General features: G+C 45.5%; 2 protein-coding genes across 6 annotated transcripts in view; both read right to left on the reverse strand.

Annotated features, from left to right (window-relative positions):
* Positions 1-18,063, reverse strand: part of camkk1a (calcium/calmodulin-dependent protein kinase kinase 1, alpha a) — a 59,962-nt gene extending 41,899 nt beyond the window's left edge. The window contains exon 1 of one of the 5 annotated variants that reach the window (XR_008834815.1): positions 17,444-18,062. The gene's annotated coding sequence lies outside the window, so the exon portion shown is untranslated. Of the gene's footprint in view, positions 1-16,027; positions 16,103-17,443 lie in introns of those variants that run through there. The other 4 variants (XM_056440792.1, XM_056440802.1, XM_056440774.1 and 1 more) reach the window with 4 other exon arrangements.
* Positions 18,064-21,464: 3,401 nt separating this feature from the next.
* The window catches only part of atp2a3 (ATPase sarcoplasmic/endoplasmic reticulum Ca2+ transporting 3), a 33,484-nt gene continuing 30,202 nt past the window's right edge, over positions 21,465-24,746 (reverse strand). Inside the window, exon 21 of the mRNA XM_056405946.1 lies at positions 21,465-24,676. Within this exon, the coding sequence (XP_056261921.1) occupies positions 24,630-24,676 (47 nt within the window). The 3' untranslated portion in view covers positions 21,465-24,629. The remainder of the gene's footprint in view (positions 24,677-24,746) is intronic.

The raw sequence follows: 24,746 nt of genomic DNA on the forward strand, positions 1-24,746 counted from the left end.
TCGGTGCACAACAGTACCCCTCTAGGGCCAACTCCTGATGGCCCAGGCTGATTGTAAAAGTCGTGGATAAGAGTCTTGTCTACGATAAATGAAGCAGCTATCCAGCTTCTAGCCTCAGGACCGTAACCCTTCCAGTCTACCAGGAATTGCTTGCCCTCCCTATTACGGACCTCCAGTAGCTTACGGACCTTGTAAACGTCACCCCCTTCAAAGAACTGGGGCGGTGGAGGGGGCTTGGAGGCGGGAACAAGTGTGCTCTCACACACCGGCTTGATTCTACTAACGTGAAACGCTGGGTGCACTCTCAAGGTCCTGGGAGTTGCAAGCGCATCGACGCCGGGTTGATGACTCTGGACACTGGAAACGGACCCACAAATCTCGGAGCCAGTTTCTTTGAGGCGACATGGAGTGGTAAGTCTTTGGTAGAGAGCCAAACCTTTTGGCCTGGACTGTAGGAGGGAGCGACCCTGCGATGAACGTCCGCAACAGCCTTCATCCGAGCTGAACTTGGAGAAGAGACTGGCGAGCACCAGCCCAAACTCTGCGACAACGTCTGATCATGGCATGTGCCGATGGAACCATCACCTCTTCCTCGTTGTTAGGGAAAAGTGGAGGCTGGAAACCATTGACACAATGGAATGGAGAGAGACCTGTGGCCGTAGGAAGCGCATTGCGGGCAACCTCGACCCGTGTGAGGTCGCCACTCCAGGTGGTCTCGTTCCGGGAGACGAGACAACGTAGCGTAGTCTGTAGTTCTTGGTTCAGACGCTCCGACTGTCCATTTGACTGAGGGTGATATCCTGATGACAGGCTGACGGTGGCACCTATGAGTCGACAAAACTCTTTCCAGAAGGCGAAATGAATTGTGGACCCTGTCGGAAACAATGTCATTAGGGAATCCATGGATCCTGAATACGTGATTCATCATGACCTCTGCGGTGACTTTGGCAGAGGGAAGCTTGGTCAATGGGATGAAGTGAGGCATTTTTGAAAATCGATCAACCACTGTTAGAACCGTAGTCTTGCCTCTGGATGAGGGAAATCCTGTCACAAAATCCATCGAAATGTGTGACCAAGGACGATAGGGAATCGGCAGCGGCTGGAGTAAGCCCATCTTAACTTGAGATGAGGTTTTATTACACGCACACACCGGACAAGCCGCTACATACTCGGCCACATTTTTCTTCATGGATGGCCACCAGAAACGTTGTTGAATCCTGAACATTGTTCTTGCTACTCCCGGATGGCACGAAAGCACAGATGAGTGAGCCCAGTGGATGACCTTGGAGTGAAGAGCCTCAGGAACAAACAGCAGATTGTTGGGACACTCGCTAGGCGCTGGATTCATGACATTTGCCTCTTTAACGTCTGACTCCACTTGCCAGGAAAAGGCTCCGATCACCCGGTTAAGTGGAAGGATGGTCTTGGGCTCTACCGCAAGTGGTTCGGGATCGTAAAGACGAGACAAAGCATCGGGTTTTTGATTCTGAGACCCGGACGAAAAGAGAGTGTGAAGTTGAATCTACTAAAGAAAAGTGTCCACCTGGCCTGACGGGAGTTGAGACGCTTAGCCTTTCTTATATATTCTAGATTCTTGTGATCTGTCCAGACTAAACACGGTTGCTCTGCACCCTCCAGCCAGTGTCTCCATTCCTCGAGGGCAGCTTTACAGCTAACAATTCCTTGTTTCCCACGTCATAATTCCGCTCTGCCGTTGTCAACTTCCGCGACAGGTAAGCACATGGATGCATCTTGTTGTCTTCTGCAGAACGTTGAGACAGTACTCCTCCAATTCCCTCATTGGAAGCATCCACCTCGACCATAAACTGGCGCTGGGGATCTGGAATGGTGAGTATGGGAGCTGATGTGAATCTATCTCTGAGAAGTTTGAAAGCAAGATCCGCCTGGGGGGTCCACTTGAAGGGAACCTTAGGAGAAGTCAGAACATGCAGAGGAGCAGCAACAGAACTGAAATTCCTAATAAACTTCCTATAGAAGTTAGCAAATCCTAGGAACTGCTGAACCTTTTTCCTGGAGTCTGGTGTGGGCCACTGGGATACTGCACTGACTTTCGCAGGATCCATTTGGATATGATTAGGTGAGACTATGTATCCTAAGAAAGACACCTCTTCTGTGTGGAACTCGCACTTCTCTGCCTTGACATATAGCTGATTATCCAGTAGTTTCTGCAAACTTGGCGGACATGGTTAACATGAGATTTAGCGTCTGGGGAGAAAATCAGTATGTCATCCAGATACACAAACACTGAAATATTCAAGAATTCCCAAAACCTCATTCACAAAAGCTTGAAAACAGCGGTGCATTGCACAGTCCAAAAGGCATTACCAAGTACTCATAGTGACCATTCTGAGTGTTGAATCCAGTCTTCCACTCATCCCCTTGTTTTATTCTAACCAAGTGATATGCATTTCTTAAATCCAACTTGGTGAATATCTTGGCCGTTTGAAGCAGTTCAAAAGCAGATGACATGAGTGGCAGAGGATAGCGGTTCTTCACCGTAATGTCATTTAGTGGACTGTAGTCTATGCAAGGTCTCAGAGACCCGTCTTTCTTTCCCACAAAGAATCCCGCTCCGGCTGGAGACGATGAAGGACGGATAATCCCTGATTTGAGTGAAGAGGAGATGTATTCATCCATTGCTGTTCTCTCAGGTCTCGAAATCGAGTAAAGTCTCCCCTTGGGAATGGGGGCTCCCGGTAAGAGATCAATGGGACAGTCAAAATCTCGGTGAGGAGGTAGCGACAAGGCTTTAGACTTGTTAAACGCTTCTTTAAATCATGGTAACAGGAAGGTACCTTGTGTAGATCAGGATAGTCAGGGTGATCTATAATGATCCTACTAGAGTCTGTTGGTGCATTAACAGGTTGCGAAAGTTTACACCTGCCCTTACAATCCTCTCCCCATTCCTTAACTTTCCCTGAAGGCCAGTCTATGTGAGGATTGTGGATCTTCAACCAAGGAAACCCCAAAATAATCGGGTGCTGAGTCGACTCAAAATATGAAATTGCATGCGGTCGGTATGGTCCTTATTTATAGTAATCTGTATGGGCTCAGTGCAATGGGTAACTGTGAACAACAAGCGGCCGTCTAAGGCACTGGCACTAACAGGATGAGATAGCTGGACAGTTTTTATCTTTAGCTGTTTGACTAGGCCCCAGTCTATAAGGCTTTCGTCAGCCCCTGAGTCTATTAACACACCCTGGTCAATGGTCTGAGTGTTAATACAAATGTCTACCTGAGTAACAGGTCGAGGAGGGAAGTCTGCGGAAACTTGCTCACCAGCGCCCTCCTTTTGACTGGTGAGCACGATCTTTTCCCGGGCATGAAGCGAGTTGATGACCCGGCTGGCCGCAGTAGAAACAGCAACCCTCCCGTAGACGGCGCTGCCTCTCCTCCAGAGAAAGCCTGGTTCTTCCAAGCTGCATGGGTTCACCGGAGTCATTCGGAAGTGTAGTCCTCAGATGGTCCGGTAACATGAGCTGGAAATCCTCCGCTGGCGGCGCGACCCTCCGAGGCGAATTCTGGAAGCTGGGAATAACATCTCGGTTGCGTCGACGCTCCCTCTCTCTTTGCCGAGAGCAGTTATCGGACCGGATGGCCACAGCGATGAGGATCCCAGACCCCGGGGTGTCTCCAGTGGAGCCAGCTGGTCCTTTATCGGTTCCGAAAGTCCTGTCATGAAGGCGCCACGAAGAGCCGGAACATTCCATCCGCTGTCCGCTGCTGCTGTACGAAACCCGATGGCATAATCAACCACCTGACGGTTGAGCTGGCGTATTTGAAACAGTCTTCTGCTGGCCTCCGTAGCAGGCGATGAGTGGTCAAAATGCGCCTCATAGTCTCTATGAAATCGGCCAATGAGTAACATAGTTCGTGTCTCTAGACCATTCTGCAGTAGCCCAGGCTGCAGCTCTTCCCGTTAAATGAGACACAATAAACGCCACTTTACCATGCTCAGATAAAAAGCTGCTGGGTTGTGTTGAAAATGCAGATCACACTGTACCAGAAAGGCTCTGCAATTCAAGAGTCTCCGGAAAATCTCTCCGGAAGAGCCAGCCGTAATGGGAGGAAACAGCCTGACCTGGGTCGTCAGCTGGAGTACTGACAGGCAAATTCTCAGCTGTGGATGACGTCACCGGAGGAGCAGTCTGTTGATGAGTGAAAAATTATTCATTTGGGCAACCAGTTGTTGCATCTGTGTAGATAATTCTTCCTGAACCCGGCCTGGCGTCCTCTCAGCTCTTGTATTTCCGGCTGACTTTGTCCAGTTTTTCCTCGTGATGAAAAATCGTCACGCCCTGTACCGACAGAGCGGCGTGAAGCGTTCTTGGGTCGGCTGGGTCCATAATGTGGTCAGTTCGTTCTGTTACGATCTCAGACACTTAGGAAGTAGGACCCAATTGCACGACCGGGGAGACAGAGATAAAGTATTTGTAAGTACTTTATTTTTCGGTTCTGCAGTGAACAAAATGAAAGCGCCACGTAGTGAGGGATCAAAACTTTCAAGAGCACAACATAACCCGACCTGATCATGGCAAAAGACCAGACGAACTGACAAGGAACACTGGGAGACAGGGGAATTTAAGCACATGGTAACAAGACACAGGTGGGACCAATCAGGGGCGGGGCTGACACTGATGAGCATAGGAGACAGGTGTGATGACAGGTGAAAACAATCAGGAAGCCTGGAATGAGAGAAAGCGAACATAAATGACCTGAACCTCTCTAGCATATCTGTCGGTGCACAACATTTTCAGCCTCTAAATTATAAAATTGTACCGCTTTTCTCTGATTTAAAAGTGTAAACTAAACAAATGTGTCTTTTAAACCTTTGGTCAGACAGAACAAGTCAATTGAAGACTTCTTCTTGGGCTCAAAGAAACTAGGATGGATATCTTTTAGTTATTTCGGATTTGTATATTGTAGACGAAACAATAGAGAAAATACCCTGCAAATTATTCAATAATGAAAATAATTGTAAGTTGCAGGCCTGTTCACAAACAGACTGCAGAGGAACAAAGATACATACAACTGGTTGAGATGATTCTTCTTTTAAAATTGCCTTTTATTTTTGTATTTCTTTGTATTTCTTCCTGATAAGTACAACCATTTCAGGCCTCTGTATGGCGAGCCTCTCTCTCCCTTCATCAATAATGATGGCAGCAGCATTAAAGAGCCTCTCGTTCTCCTCTCTGGTGCAAGCTACAAATAGAAATATAGATGCTAGAGCCGGGAGCGGGGAGACGAGCTGGGTCGATTCTCCAGAACTGGATATGAGGAATGGTTTGCTCGCTAAAAAAGGTTGCCTTCTCAAAAATGAGAGCACTGGTTATCAGCTGGCTCAGGGTCAGGTTTTGTTTCTTCCTCCTCCAGGTTTTCACCAGCTCCTGCTTTTCCGTGCAATTTCATCATCCACGCGGAGAGAGATGGGTATTTCTACCGCAAGAAGACCTGAGAAGAAATAGTAACGCTTGCAAAGTAGAGGATAGAGGGGGGGCGGGGTGGGGGGGCATACACCTCCGCTAGATTTAGGTTTAAGCTTCTTCTCTTTAGCTGGCAGAACTAACTGAAATCACACAAACATTATGCTAGAGCCTCCTCCACCAACACTGCACACACAAGGTTTGTTTTTTACGTATCAATTTGTGATTTCTTTGTTGCTGTCAGTACTGGAGAAAATGATAATAAATGAATGTTAAGCTTTGCCAGCTACTTATGGGCCAAAACATATATATATATATATATATACACACACACACACACACACACACACACACATTAAACCATGTGTTACGTTAATTTGAGTGTTACTGTAATCAGGGGAGAATTTATATATATATATATATATATCGATACACACACACACATTATTTGTATATATATATGTATGCCAAACAAAAGCAGTGTGGGTCTGGTGGTGGTAGCAGGGACCAGCTTCCTTTTACATGTCACCAACCTTGAAGTGAGTTCCCAGCTCGCCATATAAACTAAAAACATTCTCCAGGGATGAGAGCTACGGAAAATTGTCCATCCTGGTCTCAACAAAAGAGTGACTCCCTACATCTGCTAAAGCAAGTTGAGGTTTACTCCAGGCTTTTATCTAGGATGTTGTAGGCCAGTTGCCAGATATGCAAACAAAACATACCCATAACAGCCATGCATGTGCCATTTCCTTTGCTTGAAAATATGGTCCCCATGGGAATTTTATTGATCGTGTCGTATTCTTTGGCTCCACCAAAACCTATTTCAAGTCATCCTGAGGAGAACATGAATGTCTGAATGCAATATCCTGAGAGATAATTCAATCAAAACCGTAAATGTTAATTTGGTGGTGGTGCTCGAGGGCATCTCCAAGGTCATTAGAGTTCATCCTTTGGGGACCACGAACAAATGTAATGGATTTAATGGCAATCCATAAAATAGTTAAGCGATATTTTAGTCTGGACCGATCAGTTGGGCCGACCAACATCGCCATCTCAAACAATTAGCAGTATTACAGATTATAAATAAACATGACAATTGCTACGCGTAGGAGTCGTCATATTACAAAGTAATACACTGCCCTTGCTGATGCCAACTAAGCAATGTTGACACCTTCAGCTGCATTGACATGGAGCAAATCCATCTCTAATCTGCAGAAGCCAGAGCGTGCCCCCACTGTTTGCAACACACACTCGGCCATTGCGTCGCACAATTAAGTCCACCCTCGAATCCGATGTAAACACGGAAAATACCATCTTCTAATACATACCTGATTACGTAACATATAAGTGCCACATGTGGGTCGGGTGGGAATCTAAGTATTTGCTATTTTTGAACACATAGTATTCAAGATAAAAATATAAATATCTTTCTGCACGATGTCGTCCCACTCCAGAGGGGAATACAGTGATGTAGAACAGATGATAACCTGGAGAGGAGGCAGGACTTTGGCCTTCTACAGAAAACCCACTGACGAGTGGGCCACAGAGGAAAAGCTGGTGTCAGAGTCTGTGGACGAGTTCTGGACAGCACACGGGCCTCTCTGGAGGACAGACTCAAACTCAACCAGCCATAAATTATATCAGTTAGCTCACCGGCCACATGGGAATAACAGCAAAGCTCTGGGAAGACACAGCGGAACATCTTCAGGGCATTTAGTAAAAGACATTCAGCTTTGACACCTTAAAAAGGAACCCCGTGCAACATTTAGGGGGATTAATTGACAGAAATGGAATATAATATCAACTATGTTTTAATCAGTGTACAATAACCTGAAACTAAGAATCGTGCTGTTTTCATTAGCTTAGAAAAGGCCATTTATATCGACATGTTGCACCACCATGTTTCTACAGAAGTCCAGAACTGACAGATTTAACACAGGCTTTGGTGAGAGTCGTTTGCATTTTTAGGTACTGGTAATGATGCATACTTAAACTCAATGTTAATCAGGGCCCAGTGCTAATTTGTTTAAGACCACAGTATTGATAAGCCCCGACGTTACTGGTGCTTTGGAAAGATTTGGTGTAATTTTCTGGAAGAAGTGCACATCTCTGATCCATCTGCCGGGCTGAGCTGGTCCAACCAATCCACCCACCATTATATTTTACAAAGCAGCCTGAACAAAAGCTGTCTGTCTATAGTCTGTTTATCTTACCTTGTTCTTGTAAACGTCTCAAGTGGCTGAGACAAGGCAGCCAGGAGGTCAGGACAGGTGGAATGACAGATACTATCAGAGAACTATGTCCCTAATTCTCTATAAACTTCACTAATGTTATTTATTTTATAAACATTTTTGATTTGTTTCCAGTGAGATATTATTGATCTTAGATAGAGACTTTGCTGTCGTAAACATTACCGTTGCTGCTTTATTTATTTAATTTAGTCACGGAGAAGCACAGAGTATTAATAAGAGCAGCTCCTCGTAGAAATAAAATCCTAAATATAATCATCCCGACCTGAAGGTCACTGTAGCTCTCTAACATATGTGGAAAGGGAGGGGTATTTAGCTGGTTGCAATCTTCCACACACACCACTCGATGCCACTGAACCTTACACACGAGGAGATTTAGAATGTATTTGTCTTGGAACTGTTCAATATTCAGTGTGAAAGGTGAGAGAGTTTGAAGGTGACGGCCCTCTGGCTTTAGTCAGGGCCTGCTGTGTGTGTTTGTGTGTGCCTTGCAGGTATTGCAGGGCGGAGCTAATCAGCAGCACTGTGATCACCTGGCCAGAGCCCCCGAGGGTATTTGAGGCTTGTTTGCGCCAGCGCTCGAGGAACTGGATCTCCTTTCCGCTGGCACCCCGTCGTGTTTACACTGTGACTCGCCGTGTGGAATTAATAAATGGTGGTTCCTTTCTCCAAACCCTGGGTGTCTCCCATCTGTGTGAGCCGGGCTGTGACACCATTAACTACTATGGATAGAAAACACAGTTTGAAGATTCAGTAGCAGCCTGCAGGCGGGTCAAACAACAGGACCATGTTATTGGTTGCTGAAGATTCTGATTTGACTTCCACTTTCTTTGGGCCGATGCTCTGATAGAGGACATGAACTGGTGTAGTTTCCCAGCGGGCGTCTCATTCACGCTGATGTCACGAACACACAGTCATGAGTACAAGGTAGAAGTGCCTGGATGAGGTGAACTCACAGATCTGAGAACCCCCAGAGTCCTCGCTGGCCGTGCCCTGAATAATGAGGGCTAATGTTAAGAAGGGGTTGGGCCGGCACAGCGCTAACTTACTGTCATGTTGTCGTCAAGACAAGACAGTGTTTCCCTGTGTTTCCTCTGTTTCCCTGTCCTTCTGTCTCCTGTGTGTTTACCCTGTCTGTCTAGGGCTCACCAAGAAGGTGTGGCTGTCTCCTCCCTCCCCTGGGCGGTGATTGCCAGAGCAGCTGTGACTGATCATCAATTAGGACGCTGGCTACTTAAACTGCCCTCATACCCCTTTATGTTGTTGGATCGTTTGTTTCTCTCCTGTTGCCAGACTGTGGTTCTGCTCAGTGAACAATTAAAAGAAACCTTTTTATTTGGAAAGAAAGACTCCTTGTGCTGCTTTTGGGTTCCTGCCTTGCTCACCCCTTAACAGAACGATCCAACCAAAAGAATGGACCCAGCTGACAAGGAAGATTTTCAAAGGGCAGTTGCTGGCCATGGAAATTTATTAGGACGACACCAGGAGGCAATACAAGAGCTTTTGGATGACAGCAGAACCACAAAGACCCAATTGTCGGAGATTCAAGGATTTTTGGACACTGTCAGCAGTCAATCAGCTCCATCCCTGCTCCGCCTCAGGTAATCAAGGAATCACCTGTGCCACCTCCTGAACCTTATGCTGGAGATCTGGGGAGGTGCAGAGGATTCCTACTCCAGTGCTCACTAGTGTTTTCTCGCCAACCGTTCACTTTCACGTCCGATGAGGCTAAGATCTCTTATGTTACGGGACTACTAAGAGGAAGAGCATTAGACTGGGCTGAGTCTGTGTTGGGAGATGGAGGAATCAGTGGGTATTGCTTTGACCGTTTCATGAGTGAACTAAAACAAGTTTTTGATCATCCTGTTTGTGCTGAAGATACTTCTAAACGCCTGCTTAATTTAAGACAGAACCAAAGGAGTGTTGCAGATTACTCTGTGGAGTTCCGCATTGTGGCAGCGGGGTCCGGATGGGGCGACAAGGCTCTGAGGAGTTTTTCTGCACGGTTTGTCTGAGCGACTCAAGGATGAACTCGCGGTTCATGATGTGGCCGACTCCCTAGACATGGTGATCAATCTGGCGATAAAGTTAGATAATCGTATTCGAGAGAGACGTCGGGAGAGGAACGACCCGGCCCACTCTTCTGGGAGCGTCCATGCCACCCCATTTTTCGTGAGACCTTCCTCCGGTTTCTCTAACACCCATGACCCAAACCCCTGTTCCTCGATGCAGCCTGAGGAGCCCATGCAGGTTGGCCGAGCTTCAATCTCTCAATCTGAACGCCAGAGAAGGATCAGAGCGGGTGAGTGCATCTATTGTGGTAGGATTGGACATTTTCTTGCTGCGTGTCCGCTCCGCCCAAAAGACAGGGCTCACCAGTAGCCGTGGGGGTCCTGGCGAGCACATTAGAATACCCCTGCAAATTCAGATCCAGAACTCAAGTCCCAGCCAGACTGTCTTAAACAGCTCACTCTCCCCTTATTAGCTTTGATTGACTCTGGTGCTGAGCAGAGTTTTCTGGACACAGAGGTAGTTTCCCAGGCGGGCATCACAACGGAACCTCTGGATCCTCCAGTCAGAGTTTGTGCATTAGACGGCAAGTCTCTAGCTTTGGTCACTCACCGCACTGAGCCCCTGTCCCTCATTTTGTCTGGTAACCACCGTGAGTTAATTCAGTTTTTTGTTTTTTCTGCTCCTAAGACACCTCTAGTTCTCGGACATCCATGGCTGAAGCAACACAACCCCCACATTGACTGGACAACAAGTAGGATCATTGAATGGAGTAATTTCTGTCATTCATCCTGCCTGCAGTCCGCGTTGCCCCCAATAGAGGTCAGCGTTGCCTCCCCAAGATCTGCTGTTCTGGACCTGTCGCTTGTGCCTCACGGAGTATCATGACCTCGGCGAGGTATTCAGCAAGGAGAGGGCACTCCCTGCCACCCCATCGCCCTTACGACTGTGCTATCGAGTTGCTACCGGGTACCACGTTTCCCTCAAGTCGCTTGTACAACTTGTCACGACCAGAGAGAGAGACAATGGAGACTTACATTAATGACTCACTGGCTGCTGGCATTATCAGACCATCCTCCTCCCTTTAGGGGCAGGATTTTCTTTGTCAGCAAGAAGGACAAGTCTCTCCGCCTTGTATAGACTTCCGTGGCTTAAACAACATCACTGTTAAGAACAAGTACCCTCTACCATTAATCAGTTCTGCCTTGAACCCTTACAGGAGCCACCATCTTCAGCAAACTGGACCTAAGGAATGCATACCATTTGGTGCGAATTCGTAAGGAGACGAGTGGAAGACTGCCTTCAATACACCACTGGGCCACTTCGAATACCTGGTAATGCCTTTCGGACTAACAAATGCACCTGCAGTTTTTCAAGCACTGGTTAATGACGTTTTGAGAGATTTTTTGAACCGCTTTGTCTGTGTATCTTGATGACATTTTGATTTTTTCCCGGGACCGCTCAGAACATCAACATCATGTCCGCCAAGTACTACAGAGACTGTTGGAGAACAAGTTGTTCGTGAAGGCAGAGAAATGCAAGTTTCATGTCAACTCTGTTGGATTCCTCGGCTACATCATCGAGAGTGGGCAGGTGAGGACCGACCCAGAGAAGACCAAAGCGGTGGCAGAGTGGCCCGAACCCTCCTCCAGGAAGATGTTACAATGGTTTCTTGGGTTTGCCAACTTTTACCGTCGGTTTATCCGGGATTACAGTAGGATTGCGGCCCCCTTGACAAGACTCACCTCTCCTGCTGTTCCTTTCCGGTGGTCTGCTGAGGCGGCTCAAGCTTTTGCCTTATTAAAGGACCGCTTCACTTCTGCACCAATTCTGGGGCAACCCGACTCTGTGACAGTTTGTCATTGAGGTTGATCGTCGGACATTGGGGTGGGGCTGTTCTCTCCCAACACTCCGGACCTGGCCAGAAATTGCACCCATGTGCTTTCTTTTCTCGACGCTTGTCTCCAGCAGAGAGCAACTATGATGTGGGTAACCGCGAGCTATTGGCGGTGAAGTTGGCTCTGGAGGAGTGGAGACACTGGCTGGAGACCCCTTTCATCGTATGGACAGACCACAAGAATCTGGCCTACATCCAGTCAGCTAGACGGCTGAATTCCCGCCAGGCCCGGTCGGCATTATTTTTTGGCCGCTTCAACTTTACCATCACTTACCGCCCTGGTTCAAAGAACATCAAGCCCGATGCCCTGTCTCGCCAGTTTGCCTTTGAGGAGACCCCGAGTGGGCCCGACACCATTCTGCCTGCATCATTGGTTGTGGGAGCTCTAACCTGGGAGGTGGAGTCAGTGGTCCGTGAGGCGCAAATGGAGGAACCAGATCCGGGCACAGGACCTGCAAATCGGTTGTTTGTTCCTGAGGCTGCTCGCTCTCAGGTTCTGCAGTGGGGACATAACTCTCGATTCGCTTGTCACCCAGGGATTAGTCGGACGTTGTCCCTCCTCAGACGACACTTCTGGTGGCCCTCCATGGGTAGCAACACTAAGGAATACGTCCTTGCCTGCTCTGTTTGTGCTCGGGCTAAGGCCTCTCATCAACCACCTATAGGGTTGCTCCGCCTTGCCAACGCCTGGCCGTCCTTGGTCTCACATCGGCGTGGACTTTGTCACCGGTCTCCCTGTTTCTGATGGTATGACCACGATACTTACCATTGTAGACCGGTTCTCTAAGGCCGCCCACTTCGTTGGTCTTCCCAAGCTCCCTTCAGCTCATGAAACAGCAGTCCTCTTGACAAACCATGTCTTCCGCCTTCATGGCATTCCATTAGACATCGTCTCAGACCGTGGCCCTCAGTTCATCTCTCAAGTTTGGAAAGCATTCTGCCACGCTCTGGGAGCAACTGTCAGTCTGTCGTCCGGTTTCCATCCACAGACCAATGGACAGACTGAGAGCAAATCAAGATCTGGAGTCCGCCTTGCGCTGTGTTGCCGCTTCTAATCCTACTTCCTGGAATGCTCACCTAAGTTGGATTGAATATGCACACAACTCTCCTTTTTGCCACAGGTGTTTCTCCATTTGAGGTTTCATTAGGCTATCAGCCTCCACTGTTCCCGGCACAGGAGGAGGAGTTGGCTGTCCCATCGGTGCAACATCATCTTCGACGCTGTCGCAAGATTTGGAGAGACACCAGGGCAGCGCTGTTAAAGACAACCGAGAGAAACAGGAGGACTGCTGATCGTCACCGAACCCAGGCACCAGACTACGCTCCAGGTCAGAAAGTTTGGTTGTCTTCAAGAGACATTCCATTGAAGGTTGACTCTAAGAAATTGGCACCACGCTTCATTGGACCGTTTGTGATTGAGAGCATCATTAACCCCTCCACTGTCAGACTCATCCTTCCCAAGGCTCTCCGGGTTCACCCATCCTTTCATGTCTCCCGACTGAAACCGGTCCTCACCAGTCCTTTGGTCCCTCCAACCAATCCCCCTCCTCCCGCCCGGGTCATTGACAACCATCCAGCATATACAGTCAAACGACTACTTGATGTCAGACGACGAGGCCGGGGCTTTCAGTATTTGGTTGATTGGGAGGGATACGGCCCAGAGGAGAGGTCCTGGGAACCCCGTTCCCGTATCTTGGATGCGGAGTTAATTCGAGATTTTCGCAAGACTCACCCTGTCAAGCCCAGAGAGTCGCCTGGAGGCTCCCGTTGAGGAGGGGGTACTGTCATGTTGTCGTCAAGACAAGTGTGTTTCCTCTGTTTCCCTGTCCTTCTGTCTCCTGTGTGTTTACCCTGTCTGTCTAGGGCTCACCAAGAAGGTGTGGCTGTCTCCTCCCTCCCCTGGGCGGTGATTGCCAGAGCAGCTGTGACTGATCATCAATTAGGACGCTGGCTACTTAAACTGCCCTCATACCCCTTTATGTTGTTGGATCGTTTGTTTCTCTCCTGTTGCCAGACTGTGGTTCTGCTCAGTGAACAATTAAAAGAAACCTTTTTATTTGGAAAGAAAGACTCCTTGTGCTGCTTTTGGGTTCCTGCCTTGCTCACCCCTTAACACTTACAAGGTCTTGTGAATGTATTCATGTATCCGCCCCCCACAAACACCCAGAAATATTAGTGTCATAGTTATGTTTATATTAACGTGGTCGACATTTTAATCAGATTTGAAATGTGGGTGGTGAGAGACAGCAGGGTGCCGGTTTAACAGTGACTTTGCCTTTCTATACATTTCAAGGCTCTTTACATATTCCAACACTACTACGAGTCTCGCAGCTCTGTTAGGTTGTACTTATAGTATCCACAGCGGTGCTCTGTGCTAAATGACAACTTCAGCTCATAGTGTACCCACAATAAAGACATCAGGCTTACCAAGTTAGCTATCAGTTCTTAGATTTATTTTTCTTTCCTTAAATAATGGTTGGAAAGAAGAAAAAATACTGTTGGAACTTGAATTTGGTGTTTGTTTTCCAGTCCAGAAAAGCATAATAGCAGCCATCAGTATTGGTCCACAATGGTGCAATTGGGCTCTAAATAATTAATAGTGTTTTTTTTTTCTTGGAGGTTTTTCTTTGGGCCCTCTGCAGTCAACCAAGTTGTTCACTTTAATAGATGTATGCTGTGATATGTTCAGCTGATATTCCCTGATCTAGCTCTAATAGTGTAAACCCAACATGAACCTTATGAATCGTGAAGAAAGAGCGTTGCTAAAGCAATTGTGCACTTGACGCGGAAGCAGGAATTTATGGATGACTTGAAGTTGTTCAGTGTGTACCAAATACTGAGGACGTGGACAAGAATCCCAGCAGCATGGTGCTGGTTAAGTGAAGTCCTGATTTGTGTCCATGTGAACACAATAAATATGGGGTGCACGCTGCCTCAGAGCTTGGAAGCAAGAAAGAGTTGGCAAGAGAGTACTCCAACGATGTAGAAGTATCTCATATGCCAAAAGTCAGGAGACTTGAAAAAGGACATTAATAAGACGTAATAATATCGCTGCAGTAACACACTATGTCTGCTGGGTTATTGTACATACTCTGCTCCGAATAAACAGTTGTTTTTTATTTTGCCACAAAATAAGGAGCTTCTGCTCATTCGCATGGTGCATCAATAGATTATCTAACACACAAACATATGGAAGATAAACACCCCTTTAGAAACAATGCATCACATATTATTCTGAACCTGCTTTCTACTCGTCACCGCAAGCAGATGGAAAGGTTACCTGCATTACTGGTAACTTTGTGTTAAAGCACCGTGAAAGATCACTCTGGAGCGATTCCACAAACACACCAGGAGATCTTCCTGGAAGTGAAGGCTGGCTCACAGAGGAGGTGGCGGCCGCAGTGCTGACGGTACCAGATTAGTAACAGAAACCTCCCACAGCTGGAAGATGAAAGTCTGTCACACATCGAATAAAGAGCCCATCACTGTGGATTCCACAAGGCTGAGCGTCTTAACACTGCTCACTCACACATTACTAGTTGTCTTACATCTCTGAGGGGAACGACTCCGTTAAAGTGTTCACACCGCTTTTTACTGTAATTGTTATTTTTCTAAATTGCTCATTACAAAAGTGTTCAATATGAAAATCATTCCATATCTTTGGCCTTCTCAAAGCTCTCAACGAGGCAACGCCTGAGCTGGCGGATCCTAGCTGACCGCTAAATACCGCCAACAGTGCAACTAACAGGAACAACTAACCTTTCAGCTTCTCGTCTCTAAAAACATACGAAAAATGAAAGTGACCTTTGGTTTTCGGACGCCTTTTTAGTACACTCATACTTTTAATGGATATACAGTACGTCAACGCATCAAACCCTTCTCATGCCTCACCCATCTTGGTCATAGCCACACTCTGATTTCAGTTTCCCTCCATTCTGAGTGCTTGACCATTAGTGTTAATGGACGCACGCACATACACACACGCGTACACACACACACACACACACACAATTTGGCCGTATAAAAAGAAAAGCACTTCCTAGAGGTTGCATGTACCTCTTCAGTGATTTAGTGATCACAACCAATTGGTAAGTAGGCAGAAATAGAAAGACTGTGGCAATAAAAGAAGCAGCAGGGTGCAGCAGCCTTCACTAACCAGCACAGACCAGGAGAGGAGCAGAGACGCCTTCTGTCTATTCTCTGATTCTCAGGAGTCGAGCTGCCTGACATAATACGGGTGGATGACGGCCAGGCCTCGGTGTTAAACGGTTTATGACATTTATTAAAGACTCTAGTAAGAACACTATACACCAAAACCTGCACACACTCACCCGAGGACACACACACACACACACAATGCTGATTTACTTTCCCTGCCTCATTCAAGTGATTTCCCACAGGGGCTGAAGGAGCTGCAAGCTGCTTACATGTCCTCTTTTTCCAGGAGCTGGGTCGCAGCTCTGATATGATTACCAAATCCCAGAGTTACAGCCGTCAGCACGCTGAGCAACAGAAAGTGGGCAAGAGAAGCAGAAGTGATGTTGGAGTTGCTAATTAACGCCAAACAATACAGTAAGGATGCAAATGCGAGTCAAAATTACTCAGGACCCAATGCCAAGCAACATGATCCTGGGCTAAGATTGGAAAAGCATTTAATCTCGCTCAAAATCCTGACACAAGCCCGTCTTACAGTGCATCCCAGTCCTTTTGCATGCACAAATCTATGTGAATGCACAAGAGGGGAAGTTGAAAAGCTCAGCAAGAACACACACAGACCCAAAAAGAAGCACTGGAGAGTCAATTTATTTAAAAAGTCATTTCTCAACTAAATTCAGAGTCAACAATTCCACCCCGTGCCTCATGAAGGAGGGATTACATTACTTGTGAACAGGGTCAAATGAGCACTATTTGAGGCCGACATGATTGTTTAAATTAGACAGTCATTTCAGAGCGCTGAAATCATTTTCCATTTTATCATAGAATTCTTCCAAAATAGACCCTATCAAAACAGCAACTGTACAGTTATTAGCACAATCATGCTGACGGTGACGGAACAGAGGTCCATAAACATGTGGCAACAAACCTCCATTCGTTTTATTAAAGAAGTCCACTTGTATTTATTGTTAAATCATTGTTACCAAAAGTCGAAGATATTGAATTACGCTCATTTCTTTTAACCAGAGCTTAAAACGACATATTTCAATCCCTTATTTTGTCCTCCTAACCCAAAAGAAATCCAATTTACAATGTAAAATACCAAAATATTGTATATCTGGACGCATGCACACATACATATATATATATATATATATGTATGTATATGTCTGTGCTAATACGTGTTAATGTATGTGTACAAACATAAATATGAATTTAATATTTGTATTGTTATTGTTTTATTTTGTATAAATCACTGGGTGTATAAAGTACAACAGTAATTAATAATAATTCAAAAAACTGTTGTTTTTGTGGAAATATGAATTAATGAGTTTATTGCCATAAACAGGTGCATGGCACAGATTAATGGCTCATTATCGCACGCGCGCGTGTGTGTGTGTGTGTGGGTGTGTATGTGAGTGCGCGTGTTTGTATAAAGTGCTATTAAAAAAACTGCAGAAGAGTCAATACATCCTTGTGTGCCCTCGGGCGAGCGATTCACTGAACAACAATAGACCACGGCGAGGAGACACCTGCGGGGAGCTCCATCTGTAATGCACGCGCAGAGCTACACTTCCCCTATATTCTACACCCCGGCCACCCTGCTTCCATTCCCTCAACCCTCAAAGCCATGTCTAAAAAAAACAGCGATGCACTTGAGATGAGAGGCTCTTTAAAGTTTCACTCACCCGTATTTGAGCCCCTCTGAGGCGGCAGCTCCCGTCAAGAGGGATCCAGAAGGGACGTCCGGGTTCGGACGCGCGGCGTCGCCTCTTTGAGCCACTCTACTCACCGCCGACTGTCACGCCGGGGCTCGTGGGGGGTGGGGTGGGGGGGCTTCTTGCGGGAGAAGTGCGGCAGGAATCGCAATGCTGCCCTGAGACGTGTCCCATGAGTCACACCCCTCTCTTCCGGAAAAGACACGGACGGAGCGGCCGATACTCACTCGCCTCTGGTCGGCGGTGGAGCCGCAGAGTGAAGACACCCAGCGGCTGAATGTTTGCACACCGCCCGCACAGCTGCCTATTGTTGGGCCACTGCAATGTGCACCCCTCAGAAGAAGAACGCGCTGGTGTCATACGCACACACACACGCACACACACAAACACGCGGCGCGCGCGCCCGTGCACACTTTGGAACTGCTTTGAAGCACGTCGGGAGCTCACGGAGAACCCCAACTTTTATTATTCGACAATAAATTAATCCTCGGGTCCTAAGACCCGCCTCGTTCCCGCCATGCCATTATTCGCTGCACTATTGTATCTCCATTTGTGATTGATAGGCCTACGGTTCAATGTATTGTTCCACGTTGACACAATAAGATAGTAAGGGCGCCACACGTGGAATCATCGACACGGCTCCTCCATTTGACATCGGATCCAACAAGCGGCGGATTGAAGGAAAGCGAAAGTGCGGTCAGCGCCCCTGCTGGCGGTGCCGGGGCCCGTTGAGACGATTCATGAGGACGTCTCGATAAATCGTGAAGATACCTGAATGGTCACCTGTGACTACAGAGGGCAACATTATCATTACTGGCCAACATGTTTATCAACTGTGGCCATCTCAATTAATTACATCACCAGAAGAGTTCCCCCTGTACCTCACACTCACATCCATGTAAAGGCTCAGTTGACATATAGTGGATATTGGATTACATTATTCTACATGTAAGTAGTCAAACAATTATATTAATCACCGTCTACTCACCTCTGGAAGTTTCACGTTTCCACAATAACAATGTAACAACAAACGGATGCAGAGGATAAGTTAGCACTTAATCAGTAATTACATTATTTGTGTTTATCTTGTGTGTACCCATCACCACAGGTGTGTTTCCTGGTTAAGTAGAAAGCCTGTGTTCAAACAGGAATTAAAAAATTACGTTTGGTAAAAAAATTCCTGCAACACACATTCTCAACATAATTATATATTTTTTGAATTGGCATTCTCACATACATTACTAAAAATACTATAAATAAACAATTAAATATTAAATTAAATTTATCTTTTTGCCACAGCCATGTCAATTCTCTATTTGATCATGTGTATATAAACCACCACCCCCCTTCTGAAAGCTCTCGTTGTGTGTTCATTGTCAAGGTCAAATAATCTAACTGACACAATGTATTTGTTCATGAGCAGGCTTTAGACTTTGACCAGAGGAGGAAGTGTTCACACCCGTTCCTAAAGTAAAAGTACGAGCACAACTCCACAAAAACACAAGTAAGATGCCCACATTGAAAATGTTACTAAACCAAAAGTTTGTGTTTTATTTGGATTTGAGCTAAACTTTTATTCGTTATCTTATTATTTTTAACATTTTCGTTCATGTTTTGTACCTTCAAAAAAAATGGGAAATCTTCAGCTAGTTTATATATAAATTGATGAATTAATTGATTGATCATGTTGCATTAACTTCAGAAAAGTAAAAACTAAATAATAATATAAATAAATAATGACAACGAAATGCAGCAAATCCTCATGTTTAACTCTATATGCTGTTGAGTAATTTAATCTATAGCAAAACATCTAATTTCATAAGAGCCTCATGTTTTCTATGTAAAGTCTTTTTACATATCGGCTTGCACTGTGTTTATTTGTCTTATCTTCTAATGTTATGCATCAAGACAAATTCCTTGTATGTCCAACCTACTTGGCAATAAATGGTTCTGATTCAGATTCTGTCTTGTAAAGTGGAATTATTTAGCAGTATATGCCGGCTGACACCGCAGGATGAGGGGGCAGGGTGTCCTCCATCGCAGCACAAACATCCCCCAACATATAAAGTATTTCTTTCAAACTTTTGTCGGTCTCAAGGCACTGTTCCAGAAGTGTGTGCTCACAGCTGCACAGCGAGAAGCTCTTGCTTCATCTCGGCTGCCATGTGTGAGCATGCAAGGCCCTTGTTCTACTGCAGCGTTAAATCCCTGCTGTCGTTCACCTCAGAGTAAATATAAAAGGAAGTACTGATCATTTTACATGCTTTGTGCTTTTGGGAGCACCCTGCTCCTGATGTGGTGACTTTAGCTGAGCAGCCAATGCAATCACTCGTTCTGCACCATTCCCCCAACAACAACCCTAGTCCATCCCAACAACTTCATCACTCCCGTATTGCGTTTTCACAGCAGCCACGTGTGTGTGTGTGTGTGTGTGTGTGTGTGTGTGTGTGTGTGTGTGTGTTTCACTGGGACTCTGCCCCTGCTGACTTCCCTCCATCCTGCATCCCTCTGAGGCTCAGAGTGGAAATGAACAGGCTCACACTAATAAGGTCCTCTTTCCATTCCCCTGCAGCTCTCTGGATCCCGCATCTTCTCTCCAGGAACTCCCCCCAACCCGGAGAGGGTGTGCTTCACTCTCACATGTGAGAGTTCGGAGTAAACGGTGGCCTCAGGTAAGGTAAAGCGGCAGGTGGAGACGGATCATGTGACCGATTGTGTTGACATTGTGAGCATCTTCTTCTGGAGAAGGAAGGATGGGTTACAGTTAAAACATGACCATACAGCTTTCAACACGCGGGAAGTGGCGTAACATCCCCCCCTGCTGGTGCAAATGCTTCAACGCACCCGCTGTGCGTTTGTAAGGAGATCAGTCATACTCTGCACTCTGTTCTAAATCCGTTTAAACAAGTACATTTCTTGAAGCTTTTTCATTCTTGCGTTAGAATACAGGCACTAGTTTGTGTTTTAGTTTCTTAGTAATTATCTTCTGGTAATTTTTTACAATGTTTGTAGGCTATTTGACTTCTGATTTTACAAAACCTTTACAAAGGTTTATCGATTTAAGCCCATCTGTCACGTTCATGGGGCTTTCTTTGTGTGTTTGAATGTGTTAAGTCATGACACTTATCGGATGTCTGAATGTGGTTTGATGTCAATGAAAGACACGCAGATTGAGCAGAAAGCAATACATATTTCCAGTTTTGCTCATCACGTCATGTTTGCAGGTCTGAGGTTACGATTTGATGCTGTCGATTAATTTCACCGAGATCCTAAATGAAGAGTTTCATTGTTGCAGTATTGTTCCTTTTAAATCCCTGCATGCGATTTTAGTTTGAATATTAATGTTTAGTTTGAATATTAATGTTTGCACTTTGGTCATTTCAACTCTTTTGGACAGATAACATTTTCCATTGATCTCATTTTTATTATTTTTATGCCATTCTGCTGAATTAATAACATATTTAATCTGTTCTTGAAGAATATAATGTACATTTGATGTGTTTCTTTTATATTCTTTTCTGCAGAATACAACCTCCTGATTGATGCTTTGTGATGTTTACAGACCACCCGAGACCCCAGTTGGAGGGGAACAGGTTGAGTGGAAGTGTCTAGGATGGACCAGCACATATCTGAAGTCTTCAGCTTTTTCTCTGACCCAGCACCTGGACACATGCATCCACTCTTGTCACGGATAGCCGTGAGAGCGCAACACCTCATGTGTCCGTACCACCTCTTCTCAAAACTAGGCCCTTTGTCACGAACACAGCATCAACATTAATGTAACTTTTAAAAACACATTGACAAAATCATTTTTGAAACATATTCAGGGCGCTGCAGATTTTGTGCATGTAAACACATTTTGAGTTTGTAAAGTACTGAGAAATGACATTATAAATATTCCACTAAATGTTAGTCAACCGTTATTTTTTTAGGAACATTTCTCGAATTTAATATTCTTAGTAAATGCCAAAAAAAGAGAGAACACAACCGCTGAATAAATAACAAGATAAATTATCTTTATTTCCACATCTTTGTCATTTATAAAATTCTGTGTCCACAGTCAATATTAACAAGGCAAGACAGAGAATCCTTTTTAATTTCTCAGAGGTGAACTCAGGCTCTAGAGACGATGTTATTCATATGAGGCTGATCGCTCCTTCACGGTCAGTCACGGTGCTTATTTTCTTTAACAGATGGTAGAGGACTTCAAGTGTCAGGGGTCTCCAGAGCCTGCATCCACACCAAGCCCTTCAATGCATGTCATAAAACTTCATAATCCATCACTGCTTATCGCTCAGTGTAAACCAGACACAGTTCATTCACAAATTCTTTAACATTCTCACACCGGATTAACCATCACTGAAATGATCAGCGTCATCGTCATTTATTAGCGTAAGTATGATTCTTGTCTATCTTAAACACGATAACGTCATATTCTTTTTTTTTCCTACAGTAAAAGACACAAAACCCCAGCAACTGTAAAAACCACATGGGGAAAATGAAGAAACAACCTCTCTATTCTATGAAACAGTAAGAAAACAAAAAGATCCTTAGATACCATGTGCTCAAAGAAAAATAAAAAAATGGGTTCTCGCAGGTCTGTGTTGTTGGTAAGTAGATTTCATTGATGAATTATCAACAAATTAAATACTGTATAGGTTATTATTACAGTAACAAGGTGCCATGCGATCATATTCTCATCTTCTGCAGAGTTGAGGATTCAGTAGTAAATAATATATATATATATATATATATATATATATATAAAATATAGCCTAGTAGCCAGATTGCCAGCATGTTACAGAGTCATTGGACAAGTGGTCTGCTGGTCTGGACTGGGGTGCCAAAGCCACACAGTGTTGAGACAAAAACGTAAGGCAGAGGCCGTTTATGTCAAATGGAGTTGGAATCAAGCCATTAACTACAGACAGAATCCAGTTTCTGGACTAAAATGCGAAGGAATATTCCACCCTTAAATCTTCTCACACCGTCATCGGGATTTCTTTGTCAATCTGGTGATGTCTTTACAGGGAACTTACTTTTAATTGGCGTGGTCAACTTCCACTTAAAAAGTAGACATTATTAGTTCATACTTGTGTTTTAGTCTTCTGCGAGAACACGTTTACATGCTTAGATGTTCTAAAAAACACATTATTTTACTCATACCGTCTGTCTGAATATAGATGCATTCTCCCGTCTGAAAAGCTCTATTTCGACAACTGTCTCTTTAAGATCCCCGCCCCCCCCCCTCAAAAAAGCCCAGTCTGCTCCGATTGGCTTGCAGAGAAAAAAATATGGCCCACTTCTGCAAAGGCAGTGGTGGAGCCGTAATGGAGCTACTGTTAGAAATTATGACGAGCCTGCATGCGACGTGGGAAGGGGAGACAAACGTGAATGGCTGAATCACATGTCGTCTCATCTAGATGCAAACAAAACATGACTGGGTTGTTTTAATTCACAGTTACCAGAAACCCAAATGTGTGTGCACACGCACCGAAAGAGTGAGTTTCTTTCTCATGCTATGTCCCTTTTAAGTGAGCAATTTCCTTCTGTACACTTCCAACAATTAGCCCCAGAGAGCCTGTGGAACTGGAAATCACCAGGCAACAAAAACGATGAATACACCAACTACATATAGTCTCCTGAGCAATAGCAGATGGTCATTATTGTTGGAATCGTTTAAGGGGGGATTTTCCTTGTATATTCTAAAGCAGGTATCTTAACTGGTGTGGCGGCAAGGAAAGAAAAGAAAAGGCAGAAGATCTCGTCATTTTATCAAATTCGTTTGAACTATTTTTGACCGAGCGGGATCGTTTTTTGTTGTTATTGGAATGTGCACACTCACCTCTGTCCCACAAGGAACCAACGAGAGCCCAAAGAGACCACTGAACCCAGTCCCCCACACAGAAACCCATAGTTAAGACTTAAAGACACAATCCAAAGCACGCAGGTTCATTCAGTCAAATACATTACTATTTAGTCACTATCAAACAATACCAAAGTGAGTCGCTGAAGCACTGACAGAGCAGGAGGAGCGGCGCAGGAAGCACAACCACAACAACAACAAGGGTATTCCTAATAAACATGCCTCAAACCAGTGGGACAATCAGGGGCAGTCTTTGAGACCTCGAACCAAGAGTCTCACTGTTGGGGCGCATGCGAGTGGGCGGTGGTTGGGGCTCACAGGAACACATTCATGGCCACCACATATTGCCATGTGGAGGTGCAGTGGGCTGGAGAAGGCATAAGGATGCTGAATGTGCCGAACGCGCAAAGGATTCATGACCAAGTGAGACTGAAGCAGTCGAGCAGTTTACCTGCCATAACTTATTCACTACATCGTCTGTGCGATTAGCCGACTATCAAGTCAGATCAGACAAATTCATTCAAGTAAGGCCACACACACAAACACACACACACAAACAAACGCACGCTGGTGCAGGGTACGGAACAACTGATTCAATTAAAAAAGGGGAGAGCAACAACATGATGCTCCGAGACAATTTTTGTGTCCAAAATATCACAGAGCTTCATCCTCCCGCCCCAATCGGCCTCCAGATGTTCCACAGCTAAAAACTCCACAGCAGATGGACGTTAAAGCGAGGCTTAGCTGTGTGACCGGCTGACGACTACTCGACTGATATGCTGGTTCGGTTGCCGTTTGACATTATTTTTTTATTCATGCACGTTTGCCAAGTCGGTGAGCCGAGATTTAAGAGGCGAAGGAAGCAGCCAAGCGGCGTGAAGCTACTCCCACATTTAGGAGGAACGACATCTCCAACTCAAGAGCCCGGTAACGTTCTCCAACGGAATGTTTGTGTGGACGCAAAAACAACTTCAGTTTTCTCCTCCCCCGTCGTCCCTCTCCTTTGTACTGTACAGCCAAAAACAACAATGAGCGGAAATCTAAAAAAAAAAAATGAAGACCCCTGGTCAGTTTTATCTTCATTTCTTTCCTCCATCTCTGCAGTTGGCTGACACACACAGACACACACAGACACACACACACTCTCATGCGAGCCCTGCTCATTGCTAGTGGTGTTTTTTTTTGACATGCAGGTGTTGGGAATGAGGACAGAAAGAGGAAAGGGTTCAAGCTCTAAAGGGAAGAGGGTAGGCGTGTGTCAAAGTGTGCGAGTGTGTTGAGGGAGAGGTCTCAGTTCAGCTGCTGCCACCTCCTCCGATATTTCTTCTCCTCATCACCTGTCGGGAAAACAAACGCATCATTTAGAAGGCATAAAGCATATAGCCTTTTTTTCTAATGGGGAGGAAA

This window comes from Pseudoliparis swirei, chromosome 3, assembly GCF_029220125.1.
Source record: "Pseudoliparis swirei isolate HS2019 ecotype Mariana Trench chromosome 3, NWPU_hadal_v1, whole genome shotgun sequence".
Lineage (NCBI taxonomy): Eukaryota > Metazoa > Chordata > Actinopteri > Perciformes > Liparidae > Pseudoliparis > Pseudoliparis swirei.